General features: G+C 42.1%; 4 protein-coding genes across 6 annotated transcripts in view; 2 read left to right on the forward strand and 2 right to left on the reverse strand.

The window, feature by feature from the left end:
• LOC134182038 (uncharacterized) overlaps window positions 1–573 on the reverse strand; it is a 6152-nt gene extending 5579 nt beyond the window's left edge. For both annotated transcript variants that reach the window (XM_062649360.1, XM_062649359.1), the window contains exon 1: window positions 478–573. The gene's annotated coding sequence lies outside the window, so the exon portion shown is untranslated. The remainder of the gene's footprint in view (window positions 1–477) is intronic.
• On the reverse strand, window positions 240–1063 carry LOC134182699 (leucine-rich repeat-containing protein 57-like). The gene has a single exon (XM_062650133.1). It carries the CDS (start codon window positions 1061–1063, stop codon window positions 470–472), a length of 594 nt encoding a protein of 197 aa, XP_062506117.1. The 3' UTR covers window positions 240–469.
• A 3727-nt stretch (window positions 1064–4790) lies between these two features.
• On the forward strand, window positions 4791–22545 carry LOC134181875 (anoctamin-7-like). 2 transcript variants are annotated; one of them, XM_062649147.1, is made up of 28 exons: window positions 4791–4919; window positions 4985–5065; window positions 5260–5341; window positions 5417–5517; window positions 5594–5710; window positions 9881–10008; window positions 10068–10125; window positions 10316–10423; window positions 10859–10986; window positions 11077–11120; window positions 13413–13503; window positions 13567–13660; window positions 13730–13790; window positions 14137–14219; window positions 14389–14532; window positions 14817–14972; window positions 15294–15330; window positions 15416–15492; window positions 15858–15892; window positions 16210–16264; window positions 16330–16427; window positions 17395–17498; window positions 18197–18232; window positions 18291–18443; window positions 19492–19544; window positions 20759–20940; window positions 21299–21389; window positions 22215–22545. In XM_062649147.1, exons 1-28 carry the CDS (start codon window positions 4890–4892, stop codon window positions 22359–22361), a joined length of 2574 nt encoding a protein of 857 aa, XP_062505131.1. In that variant the 5' UTR covers window positions 4791–4889; the 3' UTR covers window positions 22362–22545. The 2 variants fall into 2 exon arrangements, with proteins under 2 accessions (XP_062505131.1, XP_062505132.1); XM_062649148.1 differs by having other exon boundaries at window positions 5284–5341.
• A 2033-nt stretch (window positions 22546–24578) lies between these two features.
• Window positions 24579–25000, forward strand: part of LOC134182092 (pleckstrin homology domain-containing family G member 5-like) — an 18190-nt gene continuing 17768 nt past the window's right edge. The window contains exon 1 of the mRNA XM_062649426.1: window positions 24579–24871. Within this exon, the coding sequence (XP_062505410.1) occupies window positions 24739–24871 (133 nt within the window). The 5' untranslated portion in view covers window positions 24579–24738. The remainder of the gene's footprint in view (window positions 24872–25000) is intronic.

Here is a 25000-nt window from a genome sequence, read left to right on the forward strand (position 1 = left end):
TGACCGCTCTTCTTGGCGAAAACTTCTGCAATGCCAAAGCCCATAGTGGGTATGGCAGAATTTCAGGTTCAGGTGTGTGTCTGTGTGTGTGTGTGTGTGTGTGTGTGTGTGTGTGTGTGTGTGTGTGTGTGTGTGTGTGTGCAATGTGTCTGTGCTGTGCTGTGCTGTGCTGTGCTGTGTGTGTGTGTGTGTGTGTGTGTGTGTGTGTGTAAAAATAGAAATTCTGTACATTATGACAAACTGACAAGACCATTAGTCAGCAATCAAATAAATATATAAATATTACACATTGAATACAAGTACATCATACTGTTTAGTAACAAACAGACTGGACATGATTGATAGAGATAAGCAATGTGTTTGGCACTTGAAAATGAACAAAATGTAATGATGAGTGTCATTTAAGGAAATATTGTATATGACATAATTAGTCGTATCTCTCTAGCTAGGACACTTACAAGTAATACTACTATTTACCTGTATTGGGTATACTTGATATACCAGAACCACTTAGATCCAATCTCTTCAAGTTCAGTGCATTCCACATATTGTTAGGAAGACACGATAATCTCTTGTTACCAGCAAGGTCCAGCTCATAGGAAATGTTAGGTGACATCAACTCCCACTGTACCTTTTCTATATCACAGCTATATAAACCCAATGTTTGTAAATGCTTCCCTTGCAAACATGAAAATGTGAAAGATAGTCCTAGTTTGTTTCCTCCCAAATACAGCTTCTCTATATGATGGAGGTCACTCATTCCTGATGGTAGCTGCTGTATGTTACAGCATCTCAAATCCAACACTTTCAACTTGGTGAGACCTGCTAATGTAAATGTGTGGAGATTTCTGTTGTCTGACAAATTCAGCTTTTCTAAATCATTCAAGACTGTTAACTTTCGTATCGTCCCTGTGTTGTTATATTCGAAAGACTGCAGATCGTTGCCTGATAAATCCAATCTCTGCAGTTTAGCACTGTTGCAGATCACAGACGAAGTCGATTGTGTCAAACCACATTTCACCATTTGCACTTCCACAAGAGTACTGGGCAGTTGACATGACATTAGCTCATCAAACAGCAATGGAAATGCAGAGTTACCACACACAGACAAAACCTTAAGACATGGAAGATCACAAACAACAGTAGGGACCTCCTGCAGACCGAAACCTGGTGATGAGGGCGGTAAGCTAAGAGAGGGATACCTCACGTACTCACTTGTAACCAAATAAATCTCTTCCAGTTCCCTCAGTTTGGCAATAGTTTTGGGTATAGAGTGTATACGTCGTCTATACAAAGTCTCAATACCTTCAGGTTCCTCATTTCACAAATTTCCTCTGGAAATCGAGAAAAAATCGCATATCGAAGATCAAACTCCAGCTTGTTGTCTCCGTTCAACTTCGGTGTAAACTCCTGTGGCTGTCCGGTTTTCCAATTCACGACTTCAATTCGTGCCATCGCCAACTGTTACGATATCACGTGACTGTTGAGGGCAACGCCTAGCGAAGGTATTTTGGTCACGTGTTAGCTAAACCACACCTGTAATACACACTCCACTAATATATGATGAACTAATATTAACACAATAAAAAGGAATGTTAAAATTTACTTAATTAAAATTGAGTCAGAGTTGATATTAACAAAATGTATAGACAAACACACTGACAAACATGTAAACAAACATGTAAACAAACATGTAAGCAACCATGTAACCAAACATGTAAGCAAACATGTAAACAAACATGTAAACAAACATGTAAGCAAACATGTAAACAAACGTGTAAGCAAACGTGTAAACAACCATGTAAACAAATGTGTAAGCAAATGTGTAAACAAACGTGTAAGCAACGTGTAAGCAAACATGTAAACAAACATGTAAGCAAACATGTAAACAGACATGTAAGCAAACATGTAAACAAACATGTAAACAGCCATGTATTAACAAAATGTATAGACAAACACACTGACAAACATGTAAACAAACATGTAAACAAACATGTAAACAAACATGTAAGCAAACATGTAAACTAACATGTAAGCAAACATGTAAGCAAACATGTAAACAAACATATAAACAAACATGTAAACAACCATGTATTAACAAAATGTATAGACAAACACACTGACAAACATGTAAACAAACATGTAAACAAACATGTAAGCAAACATGTAAACAAACATGTAAAAACATGTAAGCAAACATGTAAACTAACATGTAAACAACTATGTAAACAAACATGTAAACAAACATGTAAGCAAACATGTAAACTAACATGTAAACAACTATGTAAACAAACATGTAAACAACCATGTAAACAACCATGTAAACATGTAAACAAACATGTAAACAAAATGGTAAACAAACATGTAAACAAAATGGTAAACAAAATGGTAAACAAAATGGTAAACAAAATGGTAAACAAAATGGTAAACAAACATGTAAACAAACATGTAAGCAAACATGTAAGCAAACATGTAAGTAAACATGTAAACAAACATGTAAACAACCATGTAAACAAACATGTAAACAACCATGTAAACAACTATGTAAACAAACATGTAAACAACCATGTAAACAAACATGTAAACAACCATGTAAACAAACATGTAAACATGTAAACAAACATGTAAACAAAATGGTAAACAAACATGTAAACATGTAAACAAACATGTAAACATGTAAACATGTAAACAAACATGTAAACAAAATGGTAAACAAAATGGTAAACAAACATGTAAACAAACATGTAAACAAACATGTAAGCAAACATGTAAGCAAACATGTAAACAAACATGTAAACAAACATGTAAGCAAACATGTAAGCAAACATGTAAACAAACATGTAAACAAACATGTAAACAAACATGCAAACAAACACAAAAATGTAAACAAACACACAAACAGAACGACAACCAACAGACAAACAAACAAACAGATACACACAAGTGTAGAAATGTCTGCCATTGTCTCACAAACAAATAGACCAAGTCGAATACATTGGACAACGAATGTCACTGCAACTACATCGTAACACGATACTTACATGGAGCATAAAACATGACCAGCACGTGCTCTCTATTCTCCACAAAACCACAAAACTTCTCATCCATAAGATGATTCACAGCACTCTCGTGGTCACTCCACTTTGGCTTTGGAGGTGCTGCTGTTGGCTCCACAGGACTAACAATTAACAAAATTGATATCAAAAAATTATTAAAAAATTTCTGAGTGCACACTTGTTCATGAATTCAAGAAGTGCATCTGTGGTACGACTGCCTGGGTAGTCAAATGTAAACTTCCCATCCCTTGCTACGACAGCCATGAATGTGAGATATTCGATCAAACCGTGAGACACATACATATACACACGCACACACACACACACACACACACACACACACACACACACACACACACACACACACACTTACTTGAAATACTTCACTATAATTAATATTGATATTAAGTGATGTACATTATTGGTGTAAATAACTGATATGGTTTACCTGTGGGGAATCCCTTAATCTCAAACATGTCGACCAGTTTGCGTTGTTTGGTGCAGTCAACAGCAGCCAATATACCAGAATGCTAAGAAAACATTGTAGTAGTACAATTGCCTGTTTGCTTATCAATCTATCTGTCCGTCCATCTCTTTGTCTGTCTGTCTGTCTGTCTCCTTGTCTGTCTGTCTCCTTGTCTGTCTGTCTGTCTCCTTGTCTGTCTGTCTCCTTGTCTGTCTGTCTCCTTGTCTGTCTGTCTTTTGTCTTTCATTACTGATTCTTGAAATGTACCTCCAAAGCGGTCACAAATTGATTCATTCCTCTTCATACCCAATCCTCTTCTCACACCTTTTCTCAGAACCATATTGATCATCCTCTTCACATCTTTTCTCTCCAAATCCCACAAATGACACCCATATATATATATATATATATATATATATATATATATATATATATATATATATATATATATATATATATATATATATAATTTATATATTTATATATTTATATATTTATATATCTAACGCAGTGCATATATTTTTAAAAACTAACCCAAAACCAACCCAAACCCCCCACTCTACAAAAAGTCTAGAGCGTCATCAGAGCAATCTACAGACAATCTCTCTAGAATTATCTTTGCATTATACAACCAGAGTTTAATAAAAAGCCGTTGGTGGAAATAGGATGTGGTCTGGCTCATATATATATATATATATATATATATATATATATATATATATATATATATATATATATATATATATATGACATGATGGGAAACAACTGTCGATCAACTATCTCCATCCACACTTTTGTGATTCACACATACCTCCAATTTTTCCCAGCACAGTGTTTACACCACCGAAAAATGTTCTACCAGTAAGTCTTGCTTCCACAGAAATTTTGCATGTCGAGCAGAGTCTTTTAACACACTTAATTAATATAAATGTGATACTGTATTCTTGAAGGAAAGAAAACCTCCACTTACAGTCAGTTTTGGGTTTACCACTGGCAAACAACTGTTCCAGACAAACACAGTAGATACACTCTTTTTGTTGTTAAAAATTAAACCTTCTAAGTTTTTTTTCTGCAAACAGGGAACACACATCCAGCATCTTCTGCATTTCATGCAATTTAGGTAACAGTAAAGTCACATCGTCTGCGTAAGCAACACTACCAACGTACATGTGACCTGTCTTGGCGACGTATACGAGTGTGGTTATAAGGGTTTGTGTTTATACGGGTTTGTGGTTATACGGGTTTGTGGTTATACGGGTTTGTGCTCATACGGGTTTGTTTGCGTGCAATATAATTTTCGCTAACACGTTCATTTGCGTGTCTTGTGACTTCCTTTGTCCGGAAATGTCACATCCGCATTGAAATTCATGACTGATCTCGCCGAGGCTCTCTTACAGGTAGTTTGACGTCTCATCTCCCACCACTCGCATCACTTCACTGTCTCTCTCTCATCAACACGCAGGGCAGAACCAGCTTTAACGATCAGTGTCACGAATCTGTTGAGATGTCGGTGTCGGCGGATTCGGACGTGCCTACTCGCAAGGTCAGTGACAGTGCGGCACATTTGCCAGCCTGTACAGCGCGTGTGCGCGTTGTTTGAACAATGAAAGCTCTACTTCTCTCTGGAATGGAGTTTTTGGTGTGTGGCGTGCCGGCGGACGGTTGTGTGGTGGTGCAGGCCACTATGCATGTCTGTGTCGGTGTTGGTTCTAATTTGCGTCTGACGCGGTTGTGTAGTTGCGTAAAACCTCGTTTGTACAGAACTTGGGAGAACTACCGCCGGGCGTTGCAACGTTTGCCGACAACCGTCGGCGAATCGGTGAGTGTGCGACCGGCTCAAAATTTTTACTTCCGGTTGACTTCCGTTTTGTGATTCTTTTTTCTTTCATTGCAGACTTCGTCCTCGTGTTCACGGACGAGGCAGACGAGGGCACAATTGAAACGCGAGAATACTACCACACAAGTCTACGCAAAGCCGGTTTACACGTGGAAGAGGTTTTTATTAAGTTAATTAATTGATATTGACGGATGGTTGTCACATGTGGTGCAACTACTAATGGCATTCTTCTAGGTTAATCCGGAAGTTGAAGGAGAAGGAGACGACGGAACGAATTTTGTGCTGTTGCACGCACCTTTTGATTTTCTGTTGAAGAGGACTGAACAGATGGCCTGGAAAATGCCACTAAATGTAAGAATTGCTGTTAAAGTGTGTACATGCTCAGTAGCCAAGAAAATGCCATCACAATTGTATGGTTTCTTCCAACAGTAAGGTTTCTAATGTCCAGCCATTTTAACTGGCACATACCTTGAGCCACATTACAGATAGAATAGATAATAGCTACAATAGTCTGTAGAGAAATTAACTGGAGATGGGATTTTAAGTGGAGAAACAAATTACAAGTAAAGCAGCCTAACGTGCGTTAAGAGGCATGACTTAATGCGCGTTAATTAGGCGCAACTTAACGCACACTAGAGAGTTATACTTCAAGTAACTCATCAAAATATGCTTTAAGTCTACAGAACAAAATGCTAAGAATTTAATTTAGTAAGCTGTGTAGAGTCACTAGGGCTAACGGTGCATGGTATGCAGAGGTAGTTGAGTTCTTCTCGTGTCTGTTTACACTTATCTTGTTTCATACTGGCTGTTTATAGATGGTAACTAAAGTGGTATGGATGCAATAGAATCCAGTTGAACACCAAACATATTTCCCACCACAGCTAGATTTACCCCCCTACCCCCCCTAATTTTCACTGTTTGCTGAGCCGAGGTCAGCTGTCTTTGTCACTCTACTCAGACTGTATAAACAACAACACTCATTGGCATGTAATAAGCCACAGCTGATTGGGCAGAGGTAAAATACAGAAAGATATCATTGCAGTGATGTACACCTGAAACAACACTATCAACATGCACTTATACTAACAGTGCATGCCAAGGGCAGGAGTATGACCATTGACTTGATGAACCCAGGCATCTTGCTAAGGCCATACAAAATAACATTAACATACCTAGTTTTGTGTCAGTCCTTGTCCCCTCCCTGTCCCCTTCCCCTCCCTCCCCCTCTCCTCCCTCTCTCCTCCCTCTCTCTTCCCCCTCTCCTCCCTCTCTCCTCCCCCTCTCCTCCCTCTCTCCTCCCCCTCCCTCTCTCCTCCCCCTCCCCTCTCCTCCCCTCTCCCCGGCATCACTTGCAGACCTCCTGCATGCCGCTTCCCTAGATAGCTGCCAACACTGTGGTTCTGATGTGTGTTTACGTGTGCATTGGTGGGAGACAGGAGATTCTCTGGACGATCACGTCAGTCGACCAGGCAATATCATGTTAATATTAAATTATGAGTAGAAGAATGTGTTAATATTAAACAGATACCATGTACACGTACCTAAATTCAGGAAGACGCTCATGTGAAACTATATATGTAGTTTGTATGGCCTAATTAGCCTAGGCTATGCTTCACTGTAGCATTGGGTAGTGTGGGGTGTTGCTGCATGTGCCATCCAGATATAGTAGGCTTGTACTGCACTTGCATAGGATCGAGGACCTGAATGTGACATGAATGGCTTCCTGTGCTATCTCAGAATGAATACTTCCGTAGAGTGTGCAGAGCATATTTTAACAAGATTGGGGAACTTCTCATACAAGCACAGTATTGAGGTCTCACGTGGACCTCAGAAGCAATCTACTGGGCAAGCAAATGTAAGTTGGTCACTTGCCCAGTGCGAGGAAAGTAGAGCAGTCCTTGTAGAGCCTGTCTACTAGCAAGGGTGTAGCATGACCTCTAGAAATGGGGGGATAAACTTCACTATGCTATGGGCATGCCCACTTTTATGGACACGCTTACTTTTATTGGCTTCTAATTCTAATTGACTGATACGGTAGAATCAGTGGCAGCTCAGACTGGAGAAACGTGGTATGTATACTACTAGCAATGTTCTCGACAATACCGTCTGTATCGTCATTTTGACGGTTGGGACAAGAAAGGGACGTTTGGGGAGGGGGAAACAGCAATTATTGACGGTTGGGAACAAAATTGGACAGCCTACCATACGTAGTGTGGGATGTCTTCCTTCAAGATCCATTGTGGCTATTTACCTCTTGGTCTTGATGGTCCCGACATTCCTATAGAACAATCTCATGACATCTAAATTCTTCGGGCGTGGTCTCTTCGTTGTTGCAGACTGTTGTTGCAGCAGGTGTTCTACTTACTGTTTATCTTCATGTCTAGTATGTACACCTTTGCAGATCTCTTTACAGCATAACCACTCAACTGGATGTATTGATTCGCTAAATCACTATGGTTATAAATCCTCTCACAAAGTACGCTTGCAGCTAAAAATTCTCAGAGCTTTTTGTATGGATTTTACACATGATTACGCTAGACTACTACTAAAAAAACGTAGCATATTAGTTAGTTTGGGTCAAAAGAAGGTTAGATGGTCAGAAGGCATAGTAGTATCCCTATACTATCTATTAATAGTATTCATTTCTTAAGTTTGACGGCACAGTAGCCAACATATATGCGCAACGTACTCTTGTAAAGCTCAGCCCAGTTTTAGGTCAACTTGTCATTGTAATAATCTAGTGTATAATATTTCTATCATGTTATGTTCAACAAGGTTATGTTCAATGACTCTCACAGGGCACGAAAAATAGGTCGTCAAGTCGTTATTTGACGAGTTAAACTTTACAACTGACGACTAACGTTGTAGTCTAGGTCGTCAAATGACGACTAGAGCAAACCAACGCTAGTTTGTAATGGCTTTCTCGGTATGCAGGCGGATAACTGTACTGAAACATGTGCCACTTTGACGCTCACATTCGACATTTCTCATACAATGACATGTAGGCGTAGTGCTGCCAGCAGCGCGCCGATGTTGACAAACTGCTCATATCCCGGATAATGAAACTGGGCATGCAAGAGCTATATCAGGATTCTGACAAAGTAAAGGCATGAAGTTTGTGACCATAGGGCAGTGGAGACAATGGTAAATCATGAAGGTCGAAATAGGTAGATATGATTTTAGTAGCAAGAAATGGACAACTTTCACAAAGTGATATGTGGAAGTCTAGTTGAAACCCCACCTTGTTTTGACAAAGAGAGGTGGTATGCGTTTAATCTCTAATTCAATTAGCTATCACTATTGTTTTCCTTGCCTCCATGAAGATGCCTAGCTCTGTAAAATCCATTGGCTCAGCGGTAATGTGTGTGTCGGTTGCATGCCATTGTGGGAATACTGTGCTGTTTGCTTGCACTGCACCGAATTCTAGAAGGTCATACAAAATGGCAGAATACCACTATACACAATGATTGATATCAACATGACATCCTAGACTAAAATTTTGACGACCTAAAATTTTTGGAAACTCGTCAAATGACGACAACTAGTTGAACCAATTCTTCGAGCCCTGAATGAGGTTTATTCCACAAGTCCGGAGTGGCTATTATATGGAATAGTGAGTCTAAGTCTACCAATCATGCAGTAACTACATGATTATACATGCATAAGACTCTACGTAGTACAACTAGGGAAAGGTAGAGTAAAAAGATAATATTATCACCAAATATGTCAACATTAAACATTTGATGACGTCATTATATTTGATGACGTCATATTGATGGTTGGCAAAGTATCCTGGCTAGAACACTGCTACTAGTATATACAGCTTTGGTCCTCACACGTATTTACTGTCCACAATTTTTTGACCATGCCTACACATGATGGACTATAGCTCAGTCTAGCCCATGCCACGCTACGCCCCTGTGTCTAGGTAAACAGTGGTAACCCAGGTTTACCGTACACGTGTTTGTATGTCTACGATCAACATACTCAAGATCCCCAATTCGGTGACTTCTATGACAGCAATGCGTATATGTGAAACTAGCAACACTACACGGTCACATCAATTTTTACCAAAAGATACCTCAATCTCTCGTGAATTCACGTGTGTATACTGTATGTGAGAGATGAGCTCGGTTTACTACAAAACACTAGAACTGAACACACAGGTCAATGCACTTTCTGTGGGGCGGCTCTGAGTCACTCCAGCCACATTTGCTACCCAGCCATCATCTTTTGTTGCCATTGGCAACATAAATACCATGTGGTGATTGGTCATTCACTTGCATACCATACATTCCTGAAGTGTGATACCCATATATGGTCATTTTGGCATAGATAGATGGTGGAAACTGAACCCAATAGTGTACACTCCTTGTAAGTCACGTGATTCACACACATAGTTTGTAGATCAACTCTATTGGGTCGCCTCATTCCTGAGCAGATGAAGTGACAGCAAAGAAAGCAGAGTGTGCTGTGTTGTATGGTACTAAATAAGTTACAGGAGTGGTTCTTTGTTGGCAGGATATCGAGGAATACGAATCAGCCAGTGCCACTAACAGTTGCTATCGACATTTTGAGACACCCTTGGATACTCACAGGGCACGTCCTGTCTACTACACTGCTCCGTTTCGAAAGGACAGGCTTGATGTGTCAGTGAACAGACGTCTGTTTCATTGTATGCTGAACTGATATTTGTCTTTTTGCTTAGTTATTTGAATCATGATAAGCCGGACAAGTTCTTTACGTCTGCACAACGAAGTCGACTTGTATGTATTAGATGTGTGTGTGTGTGTGTGTGTGTGTGTGTGTGTGTGTGTGTGTGTGTGTGTGTGTGTGTGTGTGTGTGTGTGTGTGTGTGTGTGTGTGTGTGTGTGTGTGTGTGTGTTCATGTGTGTGTTCATGTGTGTGTGTGTGTTCATGTGTGTGTTCATGTGTGTGTCTTGTGTTGGGATGCAGGTGTATGATATGCTACAGAGTGCACAGTTTAGTGACAAAAAGTCGGATATTGGCATCGATCGTCTGCTGGAGTCTGAAGTGTACACAGCAGCGTATCCTTTGCATGAGGTCTGTCGTTGGTAGTTGTCTGTATTTGCTGACAAAAGCGTTTGATTAGAATGTTGTACATATGCGTGTACATTAATATATTTGTGTTCTCTTTGTTCCTCTGGCTTTGTTTGTCTGTCTGTCTGTATGTATGTATGTATGTACATCTGTTTGTCTTTTTGTTCGTCTGTCTGTCTATCCGTGTGTGTCTGTTTGTCTTTCGTATGTCTGTCTGTCTGTCTTTCTGTTTGTTTGTTTGTCTGTCTTTCTGTTTGTCTCTCTGTCTGTCTGTCTGTCTGTCTGTCTGTTTGTTTGTTTGTCTTTCTCTTAGTTTGTCTGCCTGTCAGATGTCTATTTGTTTGTTTGTTTGTTGTTTGTGTCTTTGCCTGTTGCATATACACTTCTATTAATCTCGTCAACTTCCCACCATGTGTAGTACATCTGTGCTGTACACAGGGCTCTCCTGAACCTGAGCCAGTTGAACCTGGCGGAGACGAACAGCCAGAGACACTGAGACAAGAGCTGAAGCAATATTGGGCTCGATGGGGTGCTTTCTACAAATTTCAGCCACTTGATCATATTAGGTGTTGAACATTGCTACAAATAAATAAATAAATAAATAAATTATTAATTAATTAATTGAAGAGTTGGTTGTGAATGATGTTGATGTGTAGGGAATATTTTGGTGAACAGATCGCATTCTACTTTGCTTGGCTTGGTGAGAATCGTATCGTCACGGCTCTTCGTTATCTTGTGTTTGACTTGTCGTTTGTTGTGTCTCTTGATCTGTACATGTTTCTATCTTTAGTGGCCTTCCATAATTTTCATATCTATATATAGTTGTGATAAGTGCCATTTTGTCCCGCCTCGTTCATACGTGGCGGGACGGATACGGCACGCTGATGCTGCCGGACGGGTGCAATTTCCACTGGCTTTGCGCTCGACTCACCGGGGACCCGTCTAGTTAGTAATGCATTAGTTGCATTGGTTTCAATCGTTGGTAGTGTTGCCTGTTGATGTCTCTCCATCCGTTTCCAACACGCGAGCAGCGAAAAATGCGTGAACCGTCATATTAAGAGCAATAGACAGCGTAGTGGCAATTTGTAAAGCCAAGTCAACTCGAGCTTTCAGCTTTGCAATCCCTCTTGCGGACTCAACTCGGGTGGGCTTTGTTTCATCGCGGAAGTTCTGTGTCATGCTATTAAACAGGAAGTAGAATTGGGGCGGGGGTTCAATTTCCACTGCCTATCATGTGCGCTTGGATGCCAGGTGGAGGCTATTTTTTATAAATCCGTAATCGGGACGTATTGCTGTTGACCCATCCACCCACCCATCCATCCACCCATCCATCCACCCATCCACCAACTGCGAATTCCATCCCTAAAATAATACGACTTGACGTACCATTTTTATATATTTTAACGTATACCTACTATTCTGCTTTACTCCCCACTATGACCATCCCCATTGATTAGACTAGTAATGCGTGAACCTCCGTCGAGCGTCGCTTCAAATGAAAGCTACGAAGCAATACTCATTGGGAGTAGCTTTTGTCCGGAGTGGAGCAAATTTATCTTTCCCCAACCAGTCTCATGTACGTATGCAGAGTGTATCCGAACACCGCGCCTGCCGACGGCTCCTCCATCGACTGTAGACAGAATAGAAGCCGTCTAAACTGTCTATATAAATACATATTGTATCAATTTCCGTACATTAGCTACTGTACAGTGTACAGTAGCGCTACCACTGTACAGTAGCGGTAGTTGGCGACGCGCATTAGCAAGGAAGTTCCGTACGTAGCTTGCGCACTACTCTTCACGTTTGCGCATACTACGGCTGCAAGATTGGATGCTCGTAGATTTTCAGGTAGCGCTACTTAAAACGTTTCTGTTGTTTCTGATCAAAAATTGACGTCTTTCTGGCTAGATGTTCTCATGTCGAACAGCGCGTAGTAATTAGCTGCCCAGCCATTATCCCTCGTTGCTGTGTGCGACACAAAAAAGAATAATGCGTCGTGATTGGTCACTCACTTGCATACCATACATTCCTGTAGCATGACACCCATATATGGTCATTTTTGGCATACATAGTCAGCCAGCCACAGAGATTTAGGCAAATAGAACCCTGTTAGTGTACCGCTCCTCGCAAGTCACGTGACTTCTTTGAAGTCCCGTCTCTTTGACTCGTAGCTTTCAATAAATGGTTCCAACAACATGCATCCAATTAGGCATGAATGGTCTTGTCAAAACGAAGCAATCGACACACGGCTGTAGTTTCACTTGCTGCGCTATCACAGTCAAAGTATTCCAAAACTGAGCGGCTGTGGTATGCTTGGGTTATACTTATAGTTAGGTGGGGACATGTTGTGAGTGGTTTCAATTGGCATTGTAATAACAAAGCTGTCTCATTATTTATTTCAGTCAGCCAGGTCAACGTGAACGGAGAGAGTAGTCTGAAGGTGATAAGAATATGATGACGTCATTGAATTTTGTATTTTTAAGAATTTGGATTTAGGGTTTATTCACCCGCCCCTTTCGTCCCGAATCCGGATTTATACAAAAATACGAAAATTACAGATGGCTTCTTAGTTGTTTGGGCTTTTTGTCTGTTATTTATCTAGCATTGTATGTCTGTTTCTCTTTGTATCTTCGTCTGTTTCTTTGTCTGTCTGTCTGTCTCTCTGTCTGTCTGTCTGTCTGTGTCTGTCGGTCAGCTTGTGTGTCTATTTGTCTGTCAGCTTGTCTGTATCTGTTTGTCTGTCTATCTGTTTGTCTGCCTGTCTGTCTGTCTCTTTGTCTATCTGTTTGTCTGTCTGTCTGTTTGTTTGTCTGTCTGTCTGTCTGTCTGTCTGTCTGTCTGTCTGTTTGTCTGTCTGTCTGTCTGTTTATCTCTCTGTCTGTGTGTCTGTCTGTTTGTCTGTTTGTTTAGTTTTTCTAGCTTGTTGCTCTATTTGATGTATCTGTATTGACACTATTATTTGCTTTTCATCAAATTTCTCATATCTATTTAGGCATGTACACCGTGTGGTTGATTCCTGCATCAATTTTCGGTCTCATTGTTCTCATCTATGGCCTTGCAACAATGTTCAACGATCCAGTTGTGTACGGAGATTATCCTTTCTGTACACAATTACAGATCAGTGATAAGCAGTTTTTATCTTGCAGCAACCAAACTTGTGGTGACAACAATACCCAACTGTGTCCATCTTGTTCAACATGTGATACGACGTTTCTTAATAAAACGTGTCTGTATGCGAGGGTAAACACGCACATCACTACACACGTACACAAATGTTGTTGTCAATGATTTTTTGTTTTTATCTGTCAGTTGACTCGCTTGTTTGACAATGAGCTCACAATTCCATTTGCCATCTTGATGTCGTTTTGGGGTAGTGTGTGTGTGTGTGTGTGTGTGTGTGTGTGTGTGTGTGTGTGTGTGTGTGTCACTGTGTGTGTGTGTGTGTGTGTCACTGTGTGTGTGTGTGTGTGTGTGTGTGTGTGTGTGTGTGTGTGTGTGTGTGTGTGTGTGTCACTGTGTGTGTGTGTGTGTGTGTGTGTGTGTGTGTGTGTGTGTGTGTGTGTCACTGTGTGTGTGTGTGTGTGTGTGTGTGTGTGTGTGTGTGTGTGTGTGTGTGTCACTGTGTGTGTGTGTGTGTGTGTGTGTGTGTGTGTGTGTGTGTGTGTGTGTTGCATGTGTTGTTGTCCCTTGTGTGTGAGATGTCATGTGTGCTGTAGCAACTTTTTTTCTGGAATACTGGAAGAGAACTACCGCAAAACTTGCACATCGGTGGGATGTCATGGGAATTGAAGAAGAAGCTGTAAGTGAATGTTTAATAGACAGAGTGAGTGGTAGACATGCATGCACGTGAATTCTTATGTGAAAAGAGAGAAGACAACATGGACACGCACGCACACACACACACACACACACACACACACACACACACACAAGTAAACCTATTTTATTCTTTCTTTGTTGATTTATAGGAACGGCCAAGGCCACAGTATTGTATCGCCGCAAGCGATTATCCTCAACAGCCAAATCCAATCACGGGCACAGCAGAACCACACTTCCCAACTTCTAATCGAACGCCGCGCTACTTCACCGGATGGAGTATAATTTCAATAATGGTATTAATTAATATCACGCAAATTTATTCACATGCTAGTTTGTCTGCCTGCCAGTATGTCTGACTGTTGTCTGATTGCTCATTGATTTGATGTCCAAACAGGAAGTAACATCATTTATGTGACATTATTATTTTACATGACGTCATCATTTCTACATGACGTCATTATTTTATATGACGGCATTATTTATATTGCTTTTTGTGGTTTCGTTTGTTAATAGCAGCCACTTGTTGCTTGTTGCAGTGAAATAGTTGGAAGTGTTAATTAGTCTAGTTTTCTTGCAGTTTATGTTGCTTCTCATCTTTGTCGTGGGTGTGGTCGTTTATCGAACGATTGTGGTCGTTCTCCTGACGAAAGCCAAACTGGGTGGAGCAGCTTCTGTTGTAACATCAGCAACGTCCAGCATTATCAATTTGATTATTATTCTCATCATGAGCAAGGTAAGACGATGAACATGCACTGTGTCTTTGTTTGGTTGCCAACAATCAGTGCATTGGTAATGCTGTGTGTGTCTGTGTGTGTGTGTGTGTGTGTGTGTGTCTGTCTGTCTGTCTGTCTGTCTGCCATCTGTCTGTCTGTCTTTTTCATGTTTGTCTGTCTCTGTCTGTCCATCTGTCTGTCTTTTTCATGTCTGTCTGTCTTTTTCATGTCTGTCTGTCTCAGACGTCTTTTTCATGTCTGTCTGTCTGTCTGTCTGTCTGTCTGTCTGTTGCACATGTACTATAGTTGCTTCTTACTAACTGACGTTTTTTGTGTTTCAGGTTTATGCAAAGCTTGCAAATGTCCTCACTGATTGGGGTGAGTTCTGATGTCAATATGTTTATAGCAGTTCTGCACACTGTGTATTTTCGTTGATTAATTTTGAATTGTCTTTCTAATGTAGAAATGCATCGCACTGAAAGTGACTATGAATTCAACCTCACGCTCAAGATGTATCTCTTTGAATTCGTCAACTACTATGTATGTGTGTGTGTGTCTGTGTGTGTGTCTGTGTCTGTGTGTGTGTGTGTCTGTGTGTGTGTGTCTGTGTGTGTGTGTCTGTGTCTGTGTGTGTGTGTGTGTGTGTGTGTGTGTGTGTGTGTGTGTGTGTGTGTGTGTGTGTGTGTGTGTGTGTGTGTGTGTGTGCAGTTGTGTGTGTGTGTGTGTGTGTGTGTGTGTGTGTGTGTGTGTGTGTGTGTGTGTGTGCAGTTGTGTGTGTGTGTGTGTGCAGTTGTGTGTGTGTGTGTGTGTGTGTGTGTGTGTGTGTGTGTGTGTGTGTGTGTGTGTATGAGAGTGTATGGTGATTGGCTTTCTGGAAGTTCTTATGTGTTTCTCTAATTTTTTAGTCTGCTGTTATCTACATCGCATTTTTCAAAGGACGGTAAAAAATCAACAAAGTTCTCTGTGTGTTTGTCTGTCTGTCCATCTGTTTCATTTGTCTGTCTGTCTGTGTGCCCATCTGTCTGTTTCATTTGTCTGTCTGTCTGTCTGTCTGTCTGCCCATCTGTCTGTTTCATTTGTCTGTCTGTCTGTCTGTTTTATTTGCCTGTCTCTTTGTCCATCTGTCTGTCCGTCTGTCTGTCTGTTGGGCTGTTTTTTGTCTATTTGTTAGTCTGTCTGTTTATCTGTCTGTTGACTCACTTTTTCCCTGTTGCTGTTGCAACTTATATAGCATTTGTATTACTTTATATTTTGTAGATTTTCTGGCTATCCTTGCCATTATAATCTTCTCTTTGGTTACCGCCAAGAAGAGGTTGGTATATATTTTGTTTAATGAGCTTGAGGACGGTTAATTCATGTGTTGATGTGTGTGTCTAGTGTGCTGCTGGTGGTTGTTTCTACGAGTTGGCACAGCAGCTCTTGATCATTCTACTGGGCAAGCAGATTTTCAGTAATTTCATGGAATTTGTGACACCGTGAGTGTTGAAATGAATAGTATAGTAACTTACATTTCATCTGCTGCTCTTCACCATTAATATCAAGGCTCCTCTGTCCACATTCATTGAAAGAGTTTTGGCACAAGTGGTGACCAAGTAAAAAATAATAATGACCATATGGCCTTGAAGTATCAGACCATAGCGCATTAGAATGCCTTGAAATCCCAGACACAGCTGCGCACAACAGCACCTATTATAAAAGTTTCATAAAGCTACGCATTTAAAGGTACACTCCGTTTAGCGCTACGCCCCCGCAAACTTGATTGCATACTATACGCAATCAAGTTGGAAGGTTGGGCTGAACTACAGGCAAAGCTGGATATCACAGTGTAGTCACAGTTACAAATAAGGAAAACGTACGAGAGCAATTTTGCAATCTCGTTTTTGAGCAGAGTTCGGGTCGCGCACAAACCAACTCGTCATCTTTCCTCGGGTTGAAGGCACCAAATGGGTTACGTTTTACACAAAACCAGGTTTGAGCATGCAAGCTCTACATATCAGTGTGAAAACAGAGTGAATACGATGATCACGTTATAAGTGCAACGCACAAATGCAGTGCAGTTGGTCCCTTCAGCCTTGCATGCGCATCCACGCTCGTTTCATAACTCACAAGCACATTTTCTCAACGTCTCGCGAGTGTCTTCTGCATTTTGATGGTAGCGAGGTTCTTAACATTAGCGGACGTTGACGGAATGTTTCTCACGTGGCCATCATATGCACTCTGTTTCCACGCTATTTGCTTGCTAGTATCTAGCGCTTTCATATCCAGCTTTGCCTGTAGTTCAGACCAACCTCCTATCTTGATCGTGTAGCTAAGCAATCAAGTTTGCATGGGTGTATCGCTAAATGACGGAGTGTACCTTTGAGGTGCACTTGCAGTAGTACTAGACGTAAGAACGCGCTCGTTTTGTACGTATTTAATGAGCTTGGTGAACGATGTTAATAGGAGAATAAAGTTATTCATAGAAAACTGGAGAAGAAAGAGGAAATATGGAGAGCTCGTTGAGCACGAGACGGATCAGTGGAGCAACGACTACCACAACTGTGAAGGTAAGAAATGAGGCTCGTCTCTTGCTGTGTGTGTGTGTGTGTGTGTGTGTGTGTGTGTGTGTGTGTGTGTGTGTGTGTGTGTGTGTGTGTGTGTGTGTGTGTGTGTGTGTGTGTGTGTGTGTGTGATAGCTCAGTTGGTTAGAGAGTCATCTTATGGAGTGTTTACATCCGGGACCTTGAAGGGTCGCAAGTTCAAGTTACAGTGATGGCGAGCTATGGCATAATTTCCTTAAGCAAGAAACTAACACACATTTGCTTCTCTCGACTCAGGAGTATAAATGAGTACCTGGTCATTGACTGGGGTCCTAAGCGGCCATCGGCTGTGATGTGACATCAGCCACTGGGGTCCTGGTGAGACTTCAGGTGCTCACACCACAGTTGACTTCACAAGTCGGTGCTCCTGCGAGTATCTGGCCCGGCTCCAGGAGTTTGCTAGCGCAGACCCAGAGTTCCCTGAGTAGCGCGCAGGGCCCAGCTTAACAGCTGGGGGCGTGACCTCTGAGAGGCAGCTCCTGACATTTAGGATTTAGGTGTGTGTGTGTGTGTGTGTGTGTGTGCGCGCATGTGTGTGTGTGAGAGAGAGAGAGAAGTGTGTGAGGTGTTTGAGGTGTTTGTGTGTCTGTGTGTGTGTGTGTGTGTGTGTGTGTGCGTGTGTGCGTGCATGTGCACTATAGCAGCACTTTGTGTTGTTTTTTCAGAGTACGGCGGTTTGTTTTCCGAATATCTCGAGATGAGTGAGACGATTGATGTCTCGTTTGTCACTGGACGTTGTGATTTATTCTGCTCCTGTAGTTATTCAGTTTGGCTTTGTGACTGTGTTCGTGGCTGCCATGCCTCTTGCCCCACTGTTGGCATTGCTCAACAACATCATCGAGATTCGTCTTGATGCCATTCAGTTTGTTGTTGATATGCGTCGTCCTGTTGCTATGAAGGCAGATGGGATTGGTGAGTAGAGTGCATTTGTCGTGCTGTATGTTTGACTGCCTGTCTGTCTGTCTGTCTGTCTGCTGTCTTTCTGTTTGTGTGTTTGTTTATTTTTGTGTTTGTGTGTCTGTCTGTCTCTCTGTTTGTCTGTCTCTCTGTTTGTCTGTCTGTCAAATTTTCATCTATTTTTATACATCAAAGCTAATACAAGTGAAACTAAAGTAACAGCTAATGAACAAGAAGTGTTACAACTACAATTACAATTACACAAATAACAAGTAGCATTAAAAAGCTTCCCCACGGAGCCTACAAACCAAAATTTAGTTTACTGAATTGAAAGTTGAACAACATCTAGACTCTGGCCAGCTTTCTGTCCATATGTTACTCTGATCATCTTTCTAGCCAACACCGAGGCATTGCAACGCTGAAGTTGTACTGACAAACGTCTTCTCCAATGTGTCTTAAAATGTGAGGGATTGTTTCTTCCTTCTTCATCTCTATATAGACTGGAAAGTTTATTGAGGAACATTGATACTTCTTCTCCCCACCCACCAAAGTGCTCGAAGACTAGTGGAATAAGGGTAGGAGTGTACCCTCCAGGCAACTGCTCTTTAGAATATTTGCTATGTTTGATGTCTTCTCTCCTCTTGCTGCAGCTCCATAGTTGCTGCACTTTGGAGAATGTCCTGACTCCAGGGGTGAGCAAGGGCCACATCAAGCTCAACATTTCCCCCACATGTTGAGTCAAACACAACAATGTTTGCTCTATTGTTGGATGTGGTATATCTATCTTTTGGTTCAATTTGATGTTGGCATTGTAGACTGCTCAGGCATTCAGACCAGCACAAAACAACAGAATTGTGAGATCAACTGGGCCTCCACCCATTTTGCATGTTAGCAAATGGTACCCTTCAACATCTAGTGACTTTCCACGTTCACACTTAGTGGCCCAAGGTGGTAAAAAAGGTAGATCCAATCTGTTTGTCTGTCTGTCTGCTGTCTTTCTGTTTGTGTGTTTGTCTGCCTGCCAGATGTCTATGTATGTATCTGTTTGTTTGGGTGATTTTAGGAATCTGGCAGAATATTTTGGAGTTTGTTGTGAAGCTGGCAGTTGTTGCAAATGTGAGCTCTTTGATGGCAATAGACTGCTATACAGTCAGACAGATAAACGGACTAACAGTCACCTTCCTTTCTCTCTACTCACTGCAGTGAAGGATACGACAGTTGACCATCAGCAAAGTGTCAATCATTGTTGCCTTTTGTTGTTAACCATGCAGGGATTTGCATGATGGGACATTTTGTTGGGCATATTGAGCAAGTGTTTTTCTTTTTTTGTGTAATGACTTACTCAGGTTAGGAAGAGGAACAACCTGAAAATATTGGTAGTTGTTGAGTGGTGCTGATATGACATGTTGTGCATAATTGACACACAGACAGACAGACAGATGGACAGACGATAAACAGACAGGCAGGCAGACAGCTGGGTGGACAAAGACTTTATAGTGGCATATTGACAGACACAGACACACTGACAGACAGACACACACACACACACTCTCACACACACACACACACACACACACACACACACACTGACACACACACACACACACACACACACACACACACACACACACACACACACACACACACACACACACTGACACACACACACACACACACACACACACACACACACACACACACACTGACACACACACACACACACACACACACACACACACACACACACACACACACACACACACACACACACACACACACACACAAGGCAGACAGACAGGCAGGCAGACAGACACACAAAATAAACAGACTTTCTAGTGGCATAGTGACAGACACAGGCACAGACACAGACACAGTGACAGACACATAGACACACACACACACACACACACACACACACACACACACACACACACACACACACACACACACACACACACAAGGCAGACAGACAGGCAGGCAGACAGACACACAAAATAAACAGACTTTCTAGTGGCATAGTGACAGACACAGGCACAGACACAGACACAGTGACAGACAGACAGACACATAGACACGCACACACACACACACACACACACACACACACACACACACACACACACACACACTGACACATACATACACACACACACACACACACACACACACACACACACACACACACACACACACACACACACACACACACACACACAAGACAGACAGACAAATAAAAATAGTCTTTCTACTGGCATATTGACACACACACCAGAGCACATGCAGTTCAATACAACACTTACATTCAATGATGTTTCCTTTCTATTGTACAGGCATTTCTGATTGCCTTTACTTCGGATATGCTTCCCCAGATCTTCTATATGTACCATTACAACCATCATCATGATGGACAATCTGGTCTTGATGATTACGTCGACTACACACTTGCAGAAGGATATCAGCCTCATGCTTGTCCAAGCATAAATTCTACAGGAAATCTATCTGAAACGTGCCGGTAAGTATAGAAGAAGGAATTTTAAACAACATATGAATGCAGTGTGTAAATGTGGACGTGTGTGTGTGTGCATGTGTTTGTGCATGCGTGTGTGTGTGTGTGTGTGTGTGTGTGTGTGTGTGTGTGTGTGTGTGTGTGCGCGTGTGCGTGTGCGTGTGTGTGTATGTATGTATGTATGTATGTATGTATATGTATGTTAGCGCTTGTTATCGGTAGAGTAAGCGTTCAAATAGAACAATCTGTCTGTCTGTATATGTGTGTGTGTGTGTGTGTGTGTGTGTGTGTGTGTGTGTGTGTGTGTGTGTGAGAGAGAGAGAGAGAGACTGTCTCATCTGCATTTTTCTTGTTCTATTGTCAGATATCGAGGTTATCGCACGTTCAGTGGCGACCACACAGAGTGGTACTATCAATTACTGGTGATTCGGCTTGCATTTGTTGTTCTATTTGAGGTAAATGTATTAAGATATTAAAGTACTAATAAGTCCTGCTCTACTGTATGTAGTAGAACTAGAAAAAAATTGTTGGTGACCTTCCCTGCCACCTTCCCTGCTACCTTCCCATAATGCCTCAATGGGCTAGATACCTACTACTGAATAAACACCAACATTGTTTAGCCATACCATAAAACCAGAAATTCGTGTGATGATTTAAATAATGCAAATCGTGCAACCAAAATATCATCACACAAATTGAATTTGTATTTTGCATAGACATGCACATGTGTGCATTCATTCCTGGATCTTTCTCTTGCCATTTTCTCATAGATTCGTGTACGGCATGATCCCAGACTATTTCAATCAAAAGATAAATGCATTTGTCTTTCCACACCTATAAATGAAGTTAAACAGGCAGCAAATGTCTATGCGTATAGCCTTTCTTTTCTTGTTGTAGTTGTAGTTATTGTTATGGTGGTTATTGGTTGTCCGATATAAACTGTTACCTGTAACCAGTATACTTGAGTAGATACTCGAGATGCCTTGATATTGACACACACTCGTGCACACACACACACACACACACACACACACACACACACACACACACACACACACACACACACACACAATAAATTAAAACTGCATAGCGTTTTCGAAGCATTCGTTTGGGGCAAATTCATACAATATTAGAGTCACATGAATTTCTGGTTATCTCCAGTATCTGCAAGTACAAACAAACAAACACTCAGTGGAGACTATTTGTTGTGCATGTCCATGAACACATACATACACATCTTGGTCACTTTAATTACTCTCTTTTATGTTTATGTTTTGTAGCACATTGTGTTTGTTATTGCTGGTCTGATTGACTTGATTATTCCGGATATTCCTCGTCAACTTTACCTGAAAATCAAACGTGAAGAGTATCTGTCCAAGCAAGCTCTAGTTGAAGCCGAAGCTGAGGAAGACGAAATGAGGGATTGAGCAAGCAAGTGACACTTGACTTTCTGCTGTTAGGTTTTTAGGGAGCATTGGTGTGTTGGTGTTTTGTGCGCTTGCCACTTGGGTTGTCATTTCTTTCTTGTGATAATCTTTTGCTGTGGTATGAGATCTGATTTTCAAGGAGATCTAGTTAGATGAGATCGTGAATTAGATTTGCTGTATGAAGTTTGTCGAAGTCCACGAATTTACACGCACGTGTGTGTGTGTGTGTGTGTGTGTGTGTGTGTGTGTGTGTGTGTGTGTGTGTGTGTGTGTTGGTGTGTCTGTTGGTGTGTCTGTCTGTTGGTGTGTGTCTGTGTCTGTGTCTGTGTCTGTGTCTGTTGGTGTGTGTGTCTGTTGGTGTGTGTCTGTGTCTGTGCCTGTTTGTGTGTGTGTGTGTGTGTGTGTGTGTGTGTGTGTGTGTGTGTGTGTGTGTGTGTGTGTGTGTCTGTTTGTGTGTGTGTGTGTGTGTGTGTGTGTGTGTGTTTGTGTGTGTGTGTGTGTGTGTGTGTGTGTGTGTCTGTCTGTCTGTCTGTCTGTGTTTGTGTGTGTGTGTGTGTCTGTTTGTGTGTGTGTCTGTCTGTCTGTCTGTGTGTGTGTGTGTGTGTGTGTGTGTGTGTGTGTGTGTGTGTGTGTGTGTGTGTGTCTGTTTGTGTGTGTCTGTTTGTGTGTGTCTGTTTGTGTGTGTGTGTGTGTGTGTGTGTGTGTGTGTGTCTGTGTGTGTGTCTGTGTGTGTGTGTGTGTGTGTGTGTGTGTGTGTGTGTGTGTGTCTGTTTGTGTGTGTGTGTGTGTGTGTCTGTCTGTCTGTCTGTCTGTCTGTCTGTCTGTCTGTGTGTGTGTGTGTGTGTGTGTGTTTGTTGGTGTGTGTGTCTGTTGGTGTGTGTGTCTGTTGGTGTGTGTGTCTGTTGGTGTGTGTGTCTGTTGGTGTGTGTGTCTGTTGGTGTGTGTGTGTGTGTGTGCACGCACGCGCGTGTGCGTGCATGTGTGGAATTCTCACTCTCTGGTCACTGCACTTGAAGCTATCACACAAAATGGTCTGTCAGAAAGTCAGTCCCCCATGATGTATGGGTTAGTGTTATGGGTGTCAGGGTGGGTCTCAACATTTTAATTAACGGATTTTGTTAATTTTTACAAATCGGTTAATTTAAAGAAAATGGTCGAGACCCGCCCTGATAAAATGGTTGAGCCTCTTATCACCCCTAACCCATTCACAGGGTTTATACCCCCTTACTACCCATAACCCACATAAACATGCATATATGGTGTAGGCCGTCTTATCACCCCTAACCCATACAAACATGATCTATACCCCTGATGTCACCCCTAACCCATACAAACATGGCCGAAGCCCCTAATCAGCCCTAACCCATAGAAACTGACTTAAACATGGACAAGACCCCTGATGACCCCTAACCCATACAAACCCATACGTCATCCATACATCATCCATGCATCATCCATGCATCATCAGCACACTTGAACATCAAGCAAATGTCGGAGGGGCAGAGGGGTCGACGATGGCCTTGTCTATTGTCTAAAAGGCCACACCTACTAATATGGGTATGGGGACATTGCCTACCCAGGCCCTACATACTCATTCAGCAATGCCACCACTGAGCTACCTTGTTGTTCAATGGGTCCAGGTGTCCGCTTTAGTTAACTGCAGCGATCATTTGTACCATGACAAAGCACGTGCTGTACACACAGTATGCGGTACACCAGTAGGTAGCCATATATATGCATAGCAGTGTAGTCTAGGCAAAACAAGCAGAAGTTCATCACTCCAACTAACTGCTCCTACTGCACACATGAAGACATCCTATCCGTGGACAGTCCAACTGGTTGCACGTATCACTATCCGTCACGCAACTCAAGAAACTAAAACTAGAAGTGTCTTCAAGACCAGCATGTCTGCGCACGTGAGCAAACGTAGACCGGAAGTCTCGTTACCAGGGACGGCTCACTGGAATGTTTAATGCATGCGTATCTAGTTACAGGAGACATGGATGTACATCAAGTCCGTCTACACGATCAACTCAAGCCAAACCGGCCGCGTCCACGTAAGTCACCTCCTCCAATGTGTCCATTCACGACATCGCACAACCCGGAAGGTGCCGGGTCCGTGACGTAAAACCTTAGCGCGCTTCCCTCATCAAGACTCCTTGGCAGACTTCACCAATCTCCCTCAGCGGATGTGACCTGATAAACTAAACGTACTAAGCGCGGAAATGTGATACTAACTAAGTGGTTACACCCGTGCTAACGCCAAATTTTTTTCCCGCGTTCAGTGACTCTTTACCTTCCGTGTACGTCATTAGTCGTAGCTACTCGAGTCGTGACACAAATTGAGAGCACCTGCGCTCGAGTTTGCAGCACAGAGATGAGGGGCAGTGTCGCTTCTCTCTTTAGACGTCGCCATTCGTCTCCTGCGGTTCCTGGTTTGATGGTAAACGAGCGTGTAGCTGTGGGTGGATGCGGCCGAAGCCTTTCCGGGTCGTCGCTGGATGAGACAGGTAGACGTATGGCTTTGGAGTCGCGTGTGTACTCATTGAGTCGATTGACAGAGTCAATAGAAGTTGGGTAAATGTGTGTGTGTGTGTGTGTGTGTGTGTGTGTGTGTGTGTGTGTGTGTGTGTGTGTGT

Source organism: Corticium candelabrum, chromosome 7 (genome assembly GCF_963422355.1).
Source record: "Corticium candelabrum chromosome 7, ooCorCand1.1, whole genome shotgun sequence".
Lineage (NCBI taxonomy): Eukaryota > Metazoa > Porifera > Homoscleromorpha > Homosclerophorida > Plakinidae > Corticium > Corticium candelabrum.

What these genes read in the sequence shown, in the direction of transcription:
- LOC134181875 (XM_062649147.1), top strand. Translation starts at nt 4,890, where the DNA reads ATGACTGATCTCGCCGAGGCTCTCTTACAG. An exon ending in AAATGTCCTCACTGATTGGG is followed by an intron (nt 15,331 to 15,415) that starts GTGAGTTCTGAT and finishes TTTCTAATGTAG; the next exon opens with AAATGCATCGCACTGAAAGT. An exon ending in TTGGTTACCGCCAAGAAGAG is followed by an intron (nt 16,265 to 16,329) that starts GTTGGTATATAT and finishes GTGTGTGTCTAG; the next exon opens with TGTGCTGCTGGTGGTTGTTT.
- LOC134182699 (XM_062650133.1), bottom strand. Translation starts at nt 1,063, where the DNA reads ATGTCATGTCAACTGCCCAGTACTCTTGTGGAAGTGCAAATGGTGAAA.